This window comes from Neopelma chrysocephalum, unplaced genomic scaffold (genome assembly GCF_003984885.1).
Source record: "Neopelma chrysocephalum unplaced genomic scaffold, ASM398488v2 Primary Assembly neopelma1_25, whole genome shotgun sequence".
NCBI lineage: Eukaryota > Metazoa > Chordata > Aves > Passeriformes > Pipridae > Neopelma > Neopelma chrysocephalum.
This window is the reverse complement of record NW_020897694.1, coordinates 10162538-10179683: the sequence shown is the minus strand read 5'-3', so window position 1 is coordinate 10179683 and position 17146 is coordinate 10162538. Positions and strand designations below refer to the sequence as shown.

At 40.2% G+C, this 17146-nt stretch overlaps 1 protein-coding gene across 1 annotated transcript; it reads left to right on the top strand.

Annotated features, from left to right (window-relative positions):
• Positions 1 to 3940: 3940 nt before the first annotated feature.
• Positions 3941 to 8808, top strand: CUNH13orf42 (chromosome unknown C13orf42 homolog). The gene is made up of 3 exons (XM_027675149.1): positions 3941 to 4354; positions 7601 to 7748; positions 8567 to 8808. The coding sequence occupies exons 1-3, from the start codon at positions 3941 to 3943 to the stop codon at positions 8806 to 8808; spliced, it is 804 nt and encodes a 267-aa protein (XP_027530950.1).
• The last annotated feature ends 8338 nt before the right edge of the window (positions 8809 to 17146 follow it).

Below are 17146 nucleotides of genomic sequence, written 5' to 3'. Positions count from 1 at the left end.
AAACTGCTCTCTAGTTTCTGAATTATCTAATATAACACAAGTCTCAATAACTTTACTATCTACTCACATATTTCATGTGTGGATTTTTTTTCCTTTAAAAGCAAAGGAAGTGCTTTCCTTTTAATTTAAAAAAATATAATAAAATGCATTATCCTAAATGATATGATACAACAGCTTTATGATAGAAAAAGAATACCTTGTCATCTACAGTTGGTCAGAAGTTTTCTTCTTTGACATCAGAATCTTACTTTGTTTCAAGGATGAGTTGACATTTCTTTGTATCTTGTCACTTGGATGAAATGTAACTATCAAGTAGATAGATTGTATGCATGTTGTCATGTTATTCTGGAGATAACAATGCATTTTGACAAATACATTATTATCAGTATATTAATCTATAAGTTTGATTTCATGGGGTTTTGTTCAACTGTATAGTTAATTTAGTTAAACAAAACTCATGTATTGGATTTTCTAACTTGATTTTCCTTTCCAGTCATGATGGCTTGGGAGTTGATGGAATGCCGGGGCTAAATAACAAAAGCAGTTTTGGGATTGATTGGGTGTTGGTCCGTGGAACTTAGGCCACTCTTCTAGCTACAAAGAAAACAGAAACATTGAAAGCAGTAATAGAGAGAAAAAAAAGTGAGTTTAAATAAAAAATATTGTGTAAATGAAGTCAAATTCAAGTAGCCAAAGAACAAGCAAGGTGTGAGCATTGCTGTGTCAAAGTTAGTAATTTTAGATGCCATTAAATATTTAGTTTTGTCTATTTGATTAGTGTAGTCTATTTGATCTGCTTCTCACAAGCTCCTTCTTTGGGAGGTCTTTAGTTATGATTTAATAGCTGTCCATGAATTTGGAACTTTGAATAAACAGACTATATTTTATTCTTCAACGAAATTTGCCATTTGATGAGTGTCTGTAGAGAAGGAAATCATTCTTGAATAAGACTCTCTTTCTTAATTACCAGACGTCTTAGATAACAGTAGCATATTCAATCCACAGCAGTAACACTGGGGAAGACACCTGTGATCTGTGGTGGTGGCTGAATTACAATTGCCCTGTTATTTACTTAAATAAGGACACTTACAGGTACATGGGGACCAAAGTTTGATTATAAATAAATGAAGCATTACTCAGGAAACATGTTTCAATGCAAATGTCTTATAGGAAAATATCTTAAAAAGACATAGGGCATTCCTCTCCTCACAAAACACAGTATAGTATATCCATTATTTTTTCCTTTACCATTCTAAATCTATGGAGCTATTTAAATTACAGTAGATTCTCTGAAGAAAAAAATTAATATTAATTTTTACAATAGGAGAGGAATATTGTCTCACTACCCATATCCTAACCACAGAATAAAATATTCATGTCTGAAATAATTGTAAATGACCCTTTATTACTTCAAATGAAATTGTAGTATATGATGCAATTACTGTATTGTCTCATGCTTTTATTAATAGTTCCTTATTTTAACACCACCATCAACAATGGGAATGACACATATGTTGGCACAGAACGAACGTGGCACAGCAAGCTTTTTAAAAATCGAGAATGAACATGTTTGAAATTGAGAACTCTCTTTAGAGCCTGAAAGTTTTTGTTGTTTTTTTTTTTTTTTAATTAGTGAGACATCAGCATATGTTTTAGGTATTCTGTTGAAGCAGGGTAGGAAAATCTATGGCTGATATAAAATGTTTTTCAAATCCCAGTGTACATAATCAGATCTACCCTTCACAAATGTATCTTTTTCTGTAGTTTTATCAGCCTTGGGGTCTTTTAGTTTGGTTGGTTAGTTCTGTTTTTTTCTTTACCCTGTAGCTCTTTGTAAGTCCAGACGACTTTATAAATCAATCTGCTATTGAAAGGCAATGTCTATTCTATAAGAAGTTTCTCAGCAGGATTCCCACAGACTTTATTGACTCAAGCCCTTATCAATAATTTCTTGAGCTCCCATTGATTTGCTTAAATTACAGGTTTTCTGACTATGAGGTCACTTACAGTGCCTCTCTGAGGCTCCCTGGTATTGTATCATGTCTATAGGTAAAGACCAGTATCCCATGTAGCAAATCTAAGTAAATTTTTATTACAGTTATTCTGGAATAATCTCATTTTCCTAACTTAGTTAGCAAACAAATTGTCTAGAATGATTATGTCAGATATTTACTTTACTCACTCAGGACAGTAAGTACATTAATATCCCCTTGAAGCCTTTTGCTCCAAAAATGAATATGTAGATGGAATCATTATTATTGTTCTATGGTAGCATTGACGACCAGAAACTTTTTCCATCTTAGACAGGCAATTCTGGGGAGTGAGCTCATAATTTTTCATAGTTCTATGGGTCTATGTTAGCATAAAGACAACTTCATGTATTACATAGCTGTGGGATTGAGTAGACTTTTGCAGAAAATCAATAATGGAATACCTCTATAAAAGTACTAGATATCAAGCAGCTGAATGTATTTCAGAACAACCTCTAGGCTACTTTCAGCTGCAGTGGAATTGCTAATATTAGAAGACAGAAAAAGTGGCAAAAAGTTAGTTTGCCTCAATTTTTAGTTATGTTATAAGGACATTTCAACTCTAGCTGTAAGTAAAAGGAAAAAAGTGCCTGTTTTAAGATGGTTGTGGTGTATGTTTAGTATCCAGTATATCAAAGTTCCTGAGGTAAAAAACACACATTTATATTAGAACCTACCTTTCTTGTTGAGATCCCACAGATCTTCGGATGCTTAAGCCTTCAGCTGGCACTTCCAGAGGTCTTAGCAGAAATTTGCTCAGTAGCATTTTCAGGGTGATATCAATTTGATTTCAAAATAATTATTTTTCTCAAGCACTCAATGCTTGGGCAGGATAATTTGTGAAAATTTTTTTGAACATGGTAATTCTAGGCATTCCTGCTTGCTTTGAAATAGTTGTTGATTGTCTTAGTCATGAGAACTGAACAAATTCTCTATCTGCTTAACTCTAAAGCATACATCATGTGGTCCTGAAGTCACAAATACTAGCAATGCTCGAATATGCTAATAATAGCCAATTTTCTCAGTATTTTCAGCCAAAAAACAGTCATCAAAACCACTGTATTAAATGCTCTTGCATCAGTCTAGGAGGAGGACTGATATGGAAAGATACAAAATCTTAGGTTTTTGTTTGCAATATTTTGCCAGAGAAGTACTTTGGAAGAGTGTTTAATTTTACAGAATCCCTTGCACAGGACATCTTTCTATTCAGTGTAATAGACCCTGACATCTGAATCCACTTTGTTCCTAGTAGCGTCGTGGTATCAGGTGGCTGTAGTCATCTCCTGGTTACTGCTGGGTGAAACCCAGAGCGACTTCTTTCAGCAGCTGAACTCCACTCGACAGAAACTACTCTTCCCCACTCAGACTTTTGTCCCCGTCGGGGCTGATCTCAACAAGCTCTTCCAAACCAACATCCCTCCGGGCCGCGCCTCGAGAGGCGGACGGATGCTGGGCGGCGGGCGGGAACGGATCAGCACCACGGCCAGAGCCCGGCGCCCCCCGGCCGGCGGCAGCAGGCGCCGAGGGGGACCCAGGAGCGCCGAGGAAGCGTGGAAGAGGGAATTTCTGCCTCGATGCTGATGGTTTTTATGGGGACCAGGCGCCAAAGAAAAGTTCAAAGCATGATATTTGACCTCCTCAACTACATTTTAAACCGAAGAAAGAACAAAGTTCTTTCACTGACACAAATGGAATAGAAAAAACACTTCTGCATTACTATCATGCTCTTCACAATGTATTAGACTGAAAGCAATTAGTGCAGCCATAAGCTTGTTTTTTCTCCTCACTTCAGAAAGTGGCAATTTTTTTTTGTCTGCTGAGGGCAAAAGTAACAGCTGCTGATTACCAAATCTAGCGTTAAATTAAGGAGCTGAAAGAGAAAGGGTATAAAGAGGAGGAAGTGACACACTATGTTCAAAAAGATCCATTCTATCTTTCACCCCAACTTTCACAGAAGAAATGTGGCAGATAACATCCCTTATTGTGATGGCACAGGTTCTGCAGTGAGACTGATCCGCAGCACTTCTATGTATGTCCTTGGAGGTGAGCAGGAAAAAATTAGTGAACCACTAAAGAAATGCAGAAGTACAATCAGCATTGACTCTTGTTTTCAGCCAAAAGAGGAAGACAGAGACTGGATGTACTCTAAGACTCAGGACTGCTTGAAGTACCTACAGGATTTGTTAGCCTTGAGGAAAAAATATCTTGACAACATCAATAACTTGAAATCCATGCATATGGCTGCAGCTTCTCCAATGTCCACAAAATCATCCAAAACTGGAAAGAAGTCATTTGTTCCACTTCCTTCCAAAGAGTCTTCTAAGGTAATTTCCAAGAACTTTTGCCATGTGCTTGGTCTTAAGCCACAAAATCATTGAAGCTGTATGACTTATGTTGATTTTCTGCTTTATTGGTTTCAGCCATTGTTTTTTCACTTTTGCATTTGAAATGTTGCCACATACCTTAAGATTCTTTCTGAGTAGTGTGAAACTAAGAAAGAAAATTGGTCATGGAAAGAAATGTATATGCCTATGTTTGGGGGGAGGGAGGGTAGGGGTTGGGGGAGTGAAAATAGGAAAAGGAAAGGGTTATGAGAGTATGGAAAGTATCTGAAAACATGATGAAACATGCTTATGAAAAAGCAAGCTCTGACAGAGTACTTAAGTGCATCAGAGTTCTCTACTGTGATTATTTATAGCTGATAATGACTGACAAGTGCAGTAAGCCCTGGATTTCCTGGCAGTCTTTTTATTGACATAAAATTACTTGCACAAAATAATTGTAAATTCATGGAAACATATACAATTTTTTTTCTGATTGGTCAGTTAGCTGGTTAGTGCTACATTTAGCATCAGTGCAAACTCAACTGGTTGGCTGTAAGGCATGAGGAATTCCTAAGTGTTCCTTTCTCTTTTCATTAATAAGTTGGTGAGTGTAATTCTTCACCCTTTACTATAACGACACCATAAAAATAAAACTGTAATATCATCTTTGGTGCAGATTATTTACATGTATCCTAGAAAGAAAAGCTTCCTCCTGGTTGCATTTTATAGATTGTATGTCACTAGACAGTTCACTGGTTATTTTGACTTTAGACTTGATTCAGCAAGGACAAAGCAAAGGACTGCAGCAGGTGGAATGATCTATTAGGTAACATGACCACAAACAAGACTTTCACAGCACACTCACAGGTTACCCAGTCCAGTCTTTAAACTGGATAATAATGGGGATGGTGGAAAGAAGGATGTATGTCTAACTTAATGATCGGGCCATGTTGACTTTAACAAAATGTTACTGCCATATTTATATGTTCTGTCACAGCAGAATGTCAGAATGGCTGAAGCTATTTGTTAAGCTGTTGCAGGCATTGCTTAACAAAAGGACAATGCTCATGAGTTTAGGACTAGGTAGCAAATTTTGTAATTTTATGTTTTGTTCTACTACCCATTTGGTCACCTTTGTTTTTGTTAGGTTTTATGTAATCTTTTTAATACTTTGAATGGTGACTCTCAGAGTCTAGGAATAATAATAGGAAACAAAACTCAGCTCACTGGGCTGGAGAAGATAGTTTTTATAAAGAAGTTGTAATTTCAGGCCAGGGAAACATCCATAGAGAATGACTGAAAGCTAGGAGAGTGGCCTGGTGTTGCCAGGTGCCAGGAGACAAATCTCAACGCTATAGATACAGTCTGTGAACTGACTTTGTGCACTGTCACTGACGCAGGGGAGATTTACAGCACGCCAATTCCCTGAAGAGCTGAGCAGTGATGTAGCAGACTAGTACATGACCAACCCTGGACTTAAATCAGGGACTGGGAGGCTGAGAGTTAGATTCTGCACAACTAAACTTCAAGCAGGTTTGTGAATTTCTGAGATTTGCTGCTGAAAATGCTGCTTAAGAAAAATGCCAAAAGCTTAACGTGATTTTGGCAAACAAGTGAATCTCCCACAGTCTGAGGCTAAGACTGCTGTCACCTGACTGTAGCCAGCTAGCCCTTATGTATGAACAGTCCTGGTACTGACTGGCATGATAACTCCATGAATCGTCCCATTGGGAACAGACAGGGACATCAGCAGGATATGCCATTCATATGAGTCATTCTTGCCAACACAAATGGCAGGGTCACAGTCAAGAAGACTTCTAAAAGATTTGGAATATTCTGGTTTCTAACTACAAATTTTATGTACACAGATTGCAAGGTTTGTCTTATGATCAGGCTTGAATGGTTTTGTCCCAAATTACCTGTTTGTGTTAAATTACCTATCACTGGAAATTCACTTCTTTCTCTAACCTGCTGCATGATTTATGGGAAGGTAATTTGTTCAGACAACCCTGTCCTCATGGAAAGTTTAGTTCAAAGATCCCTGTGACATAGACCACAAGGCTGAATGTGGATTCAAAATGTGCCACTTAGGTCTAGTGGGAGAAAAGAATAGAGAGATGGGTCAGATGCTGGAAATACATAGGCATTTCTTTAAAATGTCATTTAACCAATAAGGGCTTAGTCATAATAGCAGTCACTATTTTCAGTAGATGTGTGGTAACAGCTATCTTTTAGCACTTCAGAGGATGTCAATCAACCCATAATGTCAGGAGGGGAATCAGTTCATCTTTCTGCCTCCACAGAATAGGGAACAAGCTGGTTCTTCAGAGATGTGACATGTATGTATCCCTTGCTTGCATCTTTGAAACCCAATGTAGCAATTTTCTGACCTGGTATTGCAGCCTGACAATACACCCAACTTGGAATTGCAAGGAAAATATATGTCCTTTTGTTAGGTAGAGCCTAGGAGGAATTTTTCATCCCATATGGATCTTCAGAATTGCTAGCCAAGGATTTATGACTGCTTCAGCATTTGCAGACTACATTTGCTTTTTTATCAAGATAGGCTCCTACTTTTAAACTCTGTGGCTTTCCTGTGGGAATTGTCACAGTGTTAAATGACTCATATTTTAGCGCACACCACCCTTTTCCATTTCAAAAAGACTTTAGCAATTTAAATCTGGATTCATTTTACCTAACCTAGGCATTTTAATAAGATGCTTAAATTAGTAACCAAGTTACCCCACAATTCCTTTTCAGTGAAGAGAAAGAGCTGCCTGCAGAGGAGGGTTCAGCCTACTTAAGGCCTGACTCATCTTCTGAAGGTACTGGAGCACTGCATTAATTACAGAAGCAACCCTGCATGACTACATTTCTAATGTGTGTCTCATTAGGTGCTTAGTGCTAGGCAGAATAAATTTGGCCACAAAGCCCAGCTTTCACTTAGTCACCTAATTAAATGGCCTGATACGTGGATTCTGAGGGATTTTATAACACAGGGCTAGCAGTGCTCAAGTGGAAGATGTTTGGTGCTGAGCATGTAATAAGATGGATGTTTGTTAGACAGCTGTCCTTCTTTCTTTGATGGCTGCAAACTGTGGAGTAGTCTGGACCTGTGTTTCTTTTCTGACAGTCTGGAGTACGGAATGAAATACAATACTTGCATCTTCCTTATACAGTTTTCTCATTAAAAAGTCATTGTGCCCAATCCATGGCTAACTTTTTTCCCCTTTATCTGATCACCAGGCATCCATGGAGAGAAAAGGCCCACAGTCCAGTTCAGATGTAAGAGAAGCAATAGCTTTCTTTGACTCGGTCATTGCAGACCTGGATTCAGAGAGATGGCTGAGAGTTCCTGATGTGGATTTGCCAAATGTGGATGTTGATTTTGATGGTGCGTTATAAATCAGCCAAAAATTATGGGGTTTGGTGTGTAGAGGGTAGAGGGAAGAGTGGCATTGTGCAATCTTATATGTTTATTGAATGGACACAATTGTCCTCCAGGTTTCTTCCCAAATGTAGGACCACTGCATGCAGTATGTGAAACTGCAGTAATACATTACTTGTTCCTTGTTGAATGGGTGCAACTACTTTATGTGCAGTCATTACATGAGCAAATGTAGTATGTGTAGTGCTGGAACAGTGTTTGCCTTCTGCTCAGGGCTGAATTCCACCCATGCATCTCCACCCTAAGCTGTCTTTGAAGGAGAACTATAAAAAGTATATTTTTTCTTCATCTGTTTTTCTTTTTTTCTCATTGAGAAATGGCTGGGTGTTTTCTTTCCAACGATCAAAATGGAAGTAATTTAGAGATTAGGCTAAATAACTGTTCGTTTCCAACAGAATGGATAGGATTGCCCAAATAAATGAAGATGTGCCCATCTGAGGTCATCATCTATACTGTATAATCAGCAGAGAGAAATAGATATTTCTCATCTTTGTTTCAGGCTGAGGGGAGTATCTGAAACAGGTTGACTTAACTGTGCACTAGGCGTGTGTATGAAAGGACTAGCTCTCACATACATCTTTACACTTTAGGCAGTGAAATACTAGATAGGATCAATCCCATCTCAAGAGTTATCCTGCAGTGAAACAAAGTTGGTTTCTTTTCATTACCTCCAGGAAAGACCCAGAAAGCCCCCTATTTTCTCACTGTGCATATAAAAATTTCACTGTCAAACTGTTAATGCTGAATTATTTTCTGTCTTTCAGTTGCTACCAGTACAAGTGAACACAGTTTGCATTCAAATTGGATCCTTCGTGCTCCCCGGAGATACTCACAAGATACTGCCCAAACTGCAAAGGCTGCAAACCAATCTCAAAGAAACAGCCAGCGGAGAACCACTGGCTCTAGGAAGAGGTTGGAAAGACATCCCATGTACTTGCCCAAAGCCGTGGAAGGGGCATATAGCACTTTAAAATTTAAACCTAAAACATGTAAGAAGGAATGTTGAAAGCATATTCCCTCTTCACTTGAAAAGAGAATATATGAAATAGGGCATGTAATATTTGCCTTTTTTTTCCCCTACTGATCCATCTCTTACACTGTAGAAATGATGTGTGCAGTCACTGAAGATTCTTTGTGTGGAACATACTTTAAGCCATGGCTATTCTGACTTTGGATACATATGAGGGTTTAACTTACCAAGTTCATTGTGCCTAACAATACTGCTTTGTCACTCAGCTTGGGGGGAACTCCAACTTGACAAGACTTTTTTTTTAGTGCTGTTATTGAAAGCAATGATTCAGATTGCCTGGTGCAGTAATTTTTCTTCTGACTCCAGTACTGCAAAGCACTTCAAGGAATTCAGTGAATATGGTGGAACTTTTGCACCAGTGTTTCCAACTTCAGAGCAGTGAAACAGAATTTTCTCCTTCTGTTACTTGTGAAAATTTGTATGTGCCATTATTGACTCTGTGATCTGAGAATATAAAGCAGCACTGAGATATGATCAGACTGTGGTACGAGCAGAAAGGAGGTGCAGTGAAGTAATCAGAATTAGAAACTTGTGTTTGGAGGAATTGCTCCAGTGTGTTTTGAAAAAAAACAATCTATATTGTACTCTATTTGCTACTGGAAATGGTTCTGTTCTTGGATACATCAAGGGATTCACTTCCTGCAAAAATATATACAACTTTCTTCATATGGTTACAGCACCTGCTAGTTTTCATCTATTTTAACACCCAACTGCCGAATCTAGACATCCCAGTGTACACTAGAAGAGCTTAATGTCTCGGAGAAAAACATTTTGTGAATAAATTGGAGTGAAGGTTGTTCTCAAGGGCAGAAGACAATTTGCAGACAAAGCCACCACATCAGCTTTAGATTATACTCAATATTTGTAATTCTACTACTTCATTATTAAAGACTCTATATATTAGGAAAAAAGCAGTCTGGAAGTGTTCTGCTTCATCTTAGAGGTGATATGTCTTACATGTGATACTTGGAATTATTAAGACCCATTCTCTACCTGTTTGACTGATGTACAGCAATGTAAAAATGCATAAAAAGTGACCAGGAAATAGCACCCTATGGAAACACTAGCTATGGTTCTTCAGCAATACCATTACCATCACAGTAATCCGTCTGAGCCACATCCCCCAGCACATACTTTGTCTTAAGAATTTGCTGAGGTGTTTGGGATCAAGCCTTTACTTACTCTTTTTTTTCATCTGGTGTTCAGTTGGTGCTTGACTGTGACAGATGGATCGTGGCGGCACTGATATGACCAGCTGGTGAATCGCTAGTGGATTCCTTGTTTCTATGTTCAGTAGTGTTTTTTGTCCACAGGCTTGGATGAATTTCCTAAGGCACTGGTCATCAATGTAGCCCATCTGATATAACAAAACCTCCATAAACCTTGTGCCTGCCACACAGAACATTTGGCAGGTGGCAATTCTCATTGATTTGTATTCCTAGTCTTTGGGACTGAGTTATTCAGACAGCATTTCTGCCATGAGCTGCAAGTACCTCTGAGAACTTGCTGATCTAGGCCACTTTCTGTCATAAGATAGGAAAGTGCCAAAAAAACCATATGGTCCTCCATTCAGAGCTGGCATCTCCTGTTTGATTAAAGCATTTTTATTCTTTTTCTAGTGATGTTTGTGAAGGGGAGAGAAGAATTTTTTTCGCTATTAATTCTGGAAGTGCTTTTGCTGCTCTTTGCTTAGTCTGTACCCTCTTGAAAATGACCAGTGTAACCAACATAATTGATATATATTAAAGAAAAGTTTAAATTAGGGTATAAATTTTGTCTCCCTGCTCTTGGTGCTTCTCACAATAGTCTGTATTCTCTATACTGTGTTGCTGCCTTTGTACCTCTCCAGTCCTGTACTGGCTGCCCTGAACTGAATGTTGTAACTGTCTTTAAAAGTGTTCTGCTTTTGACATGTGATCATTTAAGGCCTCTCAGCCAGGTGGGATAGCCAGAGCACAGCATGTTGCAAACACACCCCTAGGTTCTGGCGTGCCTCAAGGCTGCAGTTCTGTGTGTGTGTGAGACAAGGGGGACAGTGCTCAAATCTGTACATTTTTTGGCACCATGTCTCCCTGAAACCCCTCTCCAAGCAGAATCTCATGCTGAAGTTGTCAAGGAACATTTTACTGAGTGTGCGGGCATCTTTTTGCTACTAGAACCTGCAACATGGATGAGGGTTGACAGAAAATCTCACCAATTTTTTAAGTTACTATAACAGAATTGGGCATATGCATAATTAAAATACCAATGAAAAAGAAAGAAGAAAAAGGATTCCAATGTTGTTGTGCCCTGGCCTGTGTTTCATGTTCGTAGTGCCAAGGTTCTATGCATTGGAGTAGCTGATCTTTTCCCTGTTGTTTTAAGAATGCATTGCGATATGCAGAACCAGACTGCTTCAGCATGTTTGACCTTCCCTGTGACCTCTTGTCTGTCTCTGTAGAGGCATCTCTAGTCATCTGGCTGTGACTGAGGCTGAGGGTCCCCCCTACTGTCCAGCATACAAGCTCCAATGTGAAATTTGTGTTCCCTAGATCTTTTTCAGAGATTGTTAGTGAGCTCTTTCAGTCGTGTCCCCAGGCCGTGATAACAAAGTGCATCAACTGTGTGCGAGTGTTCCCTGAAGCACTGACCCCCAACAGCTCTTTCTCAGAGTGCGCTGGAATTACAGGCAAGATCTTTAGGAGAGCATCTCTTATTTTTTTGTTTCAAATCCAGCTCAGCTGAGGAACTGGTGTATGTCATGTTCCTCTAGTTAGTGTCATTGCTGAGCACTGGCTCTGAAGGGGTCCTGGCTGTGAACTTCTGTGACACCACATCCACAGCTGTCTTTCAGAAACTAAAGACACTGTGTACAAGAATCTGGCAACTGAAGAGAGGTGAAGAAGAGGTGTTGAAGAAATCATGTCCTGGAGGATTCAAAATAATTTTGTCCTTTTGTGTTGAGCAACTCAGTGTAATCGTGATGCATGTAAGTGAGCTGAAGCCATAAGCATCTTTGGCAGAAACAGAAGAAATATAGACAGCTAATGGAAAGTTGGCAGCTGGACAAAATGTATGCTTTAGTTTGAATCTTGCAATGCCATAAAGTTATGATGAAGGCAGAAGGTTTCAGCACTGCATTGAGTAAGGCAGGAAGTCCTCCAAGGTAATGCATAGCAGACATACATGGTTATTTGCTTCTCCGGGTTGAATGGGTGTAGTGGTTTGAGCCAGGTTTTCCCCCTGAAACTAGGAAAGTGGTAACCCCCAGGGGGTGGTGACCCTTGGGGCTTGACCCAATCAGTGCTCCTGCAAAATATAAACATATCTCTGGAGACCGGAAAAGAAGCAGTGGTACTTGTTGTAAGAAGAAGAGGTGGCCATGTTGTAGAGGCCACGAGGAGAAGGGGCTCCGGCCCCTTGGGGGCCTCTGCTCCCCCCCCCAGCCCCCGGTTGGGGGGCTGCAGGGACTCAGAACTGGGCTGAGTGCCTGTGGCTAAGAGCTGGGAGAATTTCTCCCGGTAGGCAGCCTTGGGAGACGCTGGGAGCGGACGGAGCAGCAGTAGACACAGCAGCGTCCGAAGAGCAGTGGCAAAGAGCCAACTGATAAGAACTAGAGAAGCAGCAGATGCCGGTATGCTGCATGGAAGACACAGAGATGTCTGAGGAGAAGGAAGAAGCAGCAGCAAGAGTAAAACCGAGCCAGCAGCAGGAACAGAGTTTCGCGGGGTAAGAACTGAACAAACCCAAACCTCCAAACTCACTAGAGACCCCTCCAAGAAAGAGGAGGGGGTGGTGGACTAAGAGGAATCCTAAAGTGCAGTATGCACTGCAGAGAGGAGCTAAGAAGCTCCGGCGTCCTGAGAGCTAAAGCCAGGACGGCCAAAGGAATGTGTGTGTGGAGGGGGTGACCTTGGGCTTCCCCCCCACCCCTTGCTCCAGCTTCAGAGAAGCTGGCAGCCATCTTTGAGTCAGAGCATGGAAGCTCTGTGAAGGGGCTTGATTTCCCCTGAGGATACCAGACCGTCACGAAGACCCCGGTGCTTCGTGATATGACCGTGGTGGCGCAACCGTGTCTGGGGTCAAGCAGTCCACGGAAAGACCCCCGTTTTGAGGACGGAGGGCCGAGGGGCTTGGAGACCCCCTCGTGTGTGCTGGCAGAGAGCCAGCAACTACTACTGCTGCCTGGAAGAGAAGAAGAGAACCTGCTGCCTAGAGAGACCTGCTGCTCAGAGACTGGAAGGGGTCTTTTCTTCTTCTTCTCTCCTAGACTTTTATTTAGACGGAGACGAGATTTGGCCCATTGTAAATATTATTATCATGGTAGAGATAGATATAGAGTTAAGATTGTATACAGTGTATTATAGTATTTATTTATTTGTATAGTCCTGTAATATATTCCTTTCCCCCATATTGAGTCTCGTGTTTTTGTCTGGAAAACCCATCTCACATGGGGTTGAAATGTGGAAGGGGGGCTAGGAATCAGAATTAGATTTTGGGCTGTGTCAAACCATGACAATGGGGTATATTAAAAATATTAGATTAGCACCTAGTGGGCGTCTTCAGAATTGTCACAGCTGTAGGGTCAGTTTGTAGATCTGTTTGGGTAAATTTAGGAGTGCCTTCTGTTTATCGTGGTGTAGCAGTTCCACAAGAAGATGAAAGCAGTATGAAGTTGGGAGGCTTTTGCCTCCTCTTGGGTCTGTAGCTCTGAATTACGTCCATGGCAAATAGAAACCAAATCAGTGGAATGGCTCTTGAAGTACTTTGAGTTTAACAGTTAGAAAAACCTATTGTACTGAAAGAATTTTGAGGGCAAATCAAAAACAAATGACCCAGCTGCTTTAGACCAGACTGAGAAGAAGAGGCTGGAGTCTGATATTTGATTAGCAGTAATTTAGTGAATGTTGACAACTTTTCTGCTAATAGGCTTGTCATATTAAAAAATTGTCTTTTATAAGACAAGACCAGGCAACATCACCTGAAGGACTCAGTTATTATGATACCCTGACCCTTCACAGAAGATGAGGTGACCTATTAGAGAAAATATAAAAAGAATTTATGGAATTAAAAGTGATGTGTTCCACTCTTTTATTAAAATGAGATTGAGAAGGGAGCAAGACCTTACTAAGAAGCTTATGAGTACTGATAGGGAGACACCGCACATGATGCCAAAGTAAAATGTGTGATCAAGCACAAAACTTTCCCTAGTAAGTGCTGGGGACTGTAATTTATCTTAGAGCACGAGCTCTTGAAGGAGATTTCTAGAAAGGTAGCTAAAACTGTGCCTCGGCCACATGGTGGCAGTTCATTCCTAGCTATTCTGTAGCCCTCCTATTTCTGTGATCAGCATGAGAACTGAGGATGAAAGAAAAAGGGAAGTGTTTTGTCCTGCTTCATCAACAGTCAGTCAGTGTGTGTATCTGTTATTCACTTATGGGCTCCTTGTTTCCCAAGCATTTGTTTGGCAGTTTCCAGTTAACAGTAGTTCTTTAAATGAGTTTACTTTTCCAGGGAGATGATTTCCTTAGGAAATAAATAAGTCCTATGACATCACAGGGGACACTGAGACCTCAGTAAATCATGTCTGAGATGGTGACCACTTACCTCTGACTGTGTCTGGAAACAAATGGACAAAGTAATGTCATCTCCAGAAATAATGCACTTCAAGGCACAGAAAATACAAAGATGGATTAAAAATACTAAGCAGAGGACTTTAAGATTCAGCAGTTCACTCTTCAGATAGGCCTGAACTAAGGATTCTGGCCTAATTCTGGAGTTCCTTCCAAGGCTCAAGAAAATCAATATCTGAGTTTTTCAACATATTGGGGTCTGTAAAACTGTTATTCAGGAATTACTAATCCAAGCAGTCCAGCAGTTCAAAAGCTATCCTGCTCCTGCATCCGCTGCTTCTGTGTATTCCAGGGGTATGTTTATATTTAAGGCATGCACACTAAACTTCTTGATGTGTTTTCCTTTGTTTTATGACAAAATACTAACTTATGGGTGAAAAAAAAAAAGGGAACATGTCTTTGCACTGGTTATGATTACAGGTCAGCAAAGGCAGATTTCATTGATTTAGATGGCTCTACAGTCTCAGAATGTTCAGACTAATAAGGCTCCCTGCATTAATAAGGCTCAGCTGTAACATCAGCACTGTTACCGCTCACGTGCTGGCTCTCAGTCTGCTTGCTTGTGGGTTGATGTGTGACACTGTGTCCTTTTTAACTGACAAACACGGCATCATCATCTTCAGATAATTGTATAGGGAGCAGCAAGGGAGAAAGGGATTGATCAACAATAAAATACTCTGAGCTGTTTTGAAGTCAGAGCTAGCTTTAGTATCACTTCACTGAGAGAATTGATTCATAGCACTTTTACCCTTCAATAGCTTCACTTTTCAGATTCCAATGTGCAGAATTTATTTTTGCTCCCCTCCCTTCAATGATATAGGTCATTGCTGTGCAAGGAAAGTGAACAGTTCAGTGAAAGGACTCCAGTGCAAGCAGAGCTGACCTCTAATCACAGTTGAGTAAACTGAAGTGAGTGTACTTGGGGTGAGATTTGCAGTCACCTTTAGTGGTATTTTCAAAAGGCATTTAACTAGCATCAGTGGAGGTAAAGTGACTCTGACAATTGCACTAGTGCCTGACTGCTTCTGGAAAAGTTGGTCTGGAGCCAAGCTTGAGCAAACACAGCTCCACTTCTTGGAATTAAATTAGACTCATGAGAAGTCCGGAATTACCCTGGTCTGTCTGCCTTTAAGCCTACCAGCTTTAAGGCTTGGGTGGCGTAACTCTGAGAGAAAGAATTGTCCCACGCCTCTGACAGATTTCTGCATCCCTTGCGGCTCTCTTCCTACAGGGCTGTGGTTGTTACTGATGTTCCCATTTAATGTGGGCCCTAAGAATTTGTTGACAATGTTCCTGGAAGTGCAATTACTCACAAAACCAGAATTTCTATGAATGCTGTGTGAACTTGAGAAATGCTGCTGCTCTTATATTCTGACAAGTATGTCCAAAGGCTCTTACACAAATACCCCTCTGCCAGAGAATACTTGCACATGACAGCATGGTGTTTTCCACAGACAAACTGCTGTGGCAACATACCACCCCACTTCCTGTTCCTTAGGAGAAAATTTCAGACTTGTTCTATCCTGAAGTGAGATATGAAAGATCAGTCTTATCTCCTTCACTATGGTAGATCTGAACAGAAAATGTAAAGAAATTAAATAAACTAGAAGAGATCTCAGGACGAAGAAATGCAGTGCAAATATTGCCTTTTTAAGCACTGTACTTTTAATCACTGCATGTCTTTCTACTTCTGACATGGTCTGATGCCTTGTGGTGACAAAGATCAGCAGGACTTGCCAAGTGCAGTTGGTATATGATTTGTGGAGACAACCCGGTCTGATGGACAGGCAACAGACCACACTTGGCTGGCTAAACATACCCTGAGACACACAGAGATGGATGATATCTGAGCTGGCTTAACAGCAGCACGCAGAGAAGTGAGCTGCCCACTTCCAGAATATATAAATTCAAAATTTAAATTTAAATTGTAAAATAAATTTAAAAAAGAAGGCTGCTCTAGGACACTACCACCACCCACCCCCAATATCTCATCTACTTCATGTTCTCACCTTGAGAACCTTGAGTTCAGATTCAGCCCAGCAACAATAGTTTTTGTTTTGTTCAGAGCAGTACGCCCTGCTCTCCTGGGAAAGAATATGTAGAAAGGTAAACACTGGGGTTATATTTTTTAATGGGTTTCTCGCTCCTGCGTATCATAGGTTTTAGACATTCAAAACTGACGTACTATTAAAAAAATAGTCATGAAGAAGAAAAGAAACTCACATCCGATGTGCCAGAACAGCAATAAGCAAGAAAAACCTGGTTGCTGAAGAGACAAGAGCACCTTCCTTGCAGAAGCTGCAAGCAGGTAGTCTAACCTTGGTGAACTTCTTTCAGTGTCTCCATTTAAGATGAAAATATGAGGTGAGACAACAAAAATGCAACAGCAAGTTTTGAAAGTCAGATAAAAAGATAAATTGCTCTTTGGTCTTCCCAAACAAAACAGTTGCCTTTCACTCAAGTCTGATATGAGATCCATTAATTTCCTCTTTTTTATTCTGTCAGTAGTTTAGCTATATTGGTTCTAAAAGGATTAAATTGCTCAGAGATGACTTTCTTGTAACTGTCTTTACTCACACTCTTGCTTCCAAATTTACTATGTTTTCTTTATGGAAACTTGAATTACTGATGTGAAGAATTTAGGATTGGGGGTTAAATTGAGCAGTTATTAAAAAAACCAAAAGTACACAAAAATGAGGGCA

Bases quoted from the DNA above. Each gene is read 5' to 3' on its own strand.
- CUNH13orf42 (XM_027675149.1), top strand. From the start codon at position 3,941: ATGTTCAAAAAGATCCATTCTATCTTTCACCCCAACTTTCACAGAAGA. The intron at 4,355-7,600 runs GTAATTTCCAAG...TCTGATCACCAG, and splicing joins CTTCCAAAGAGTCTTCTAAG to GCATCCATGGAGAGAAAAGG. The intron at 7,749-8,566 runs GTGCGTTATAAA...TCTGTCTTTCAG, and splicing joins TGTGGATGTTGATTTTGATG to TTGCTACCAGTACAAGTGAA.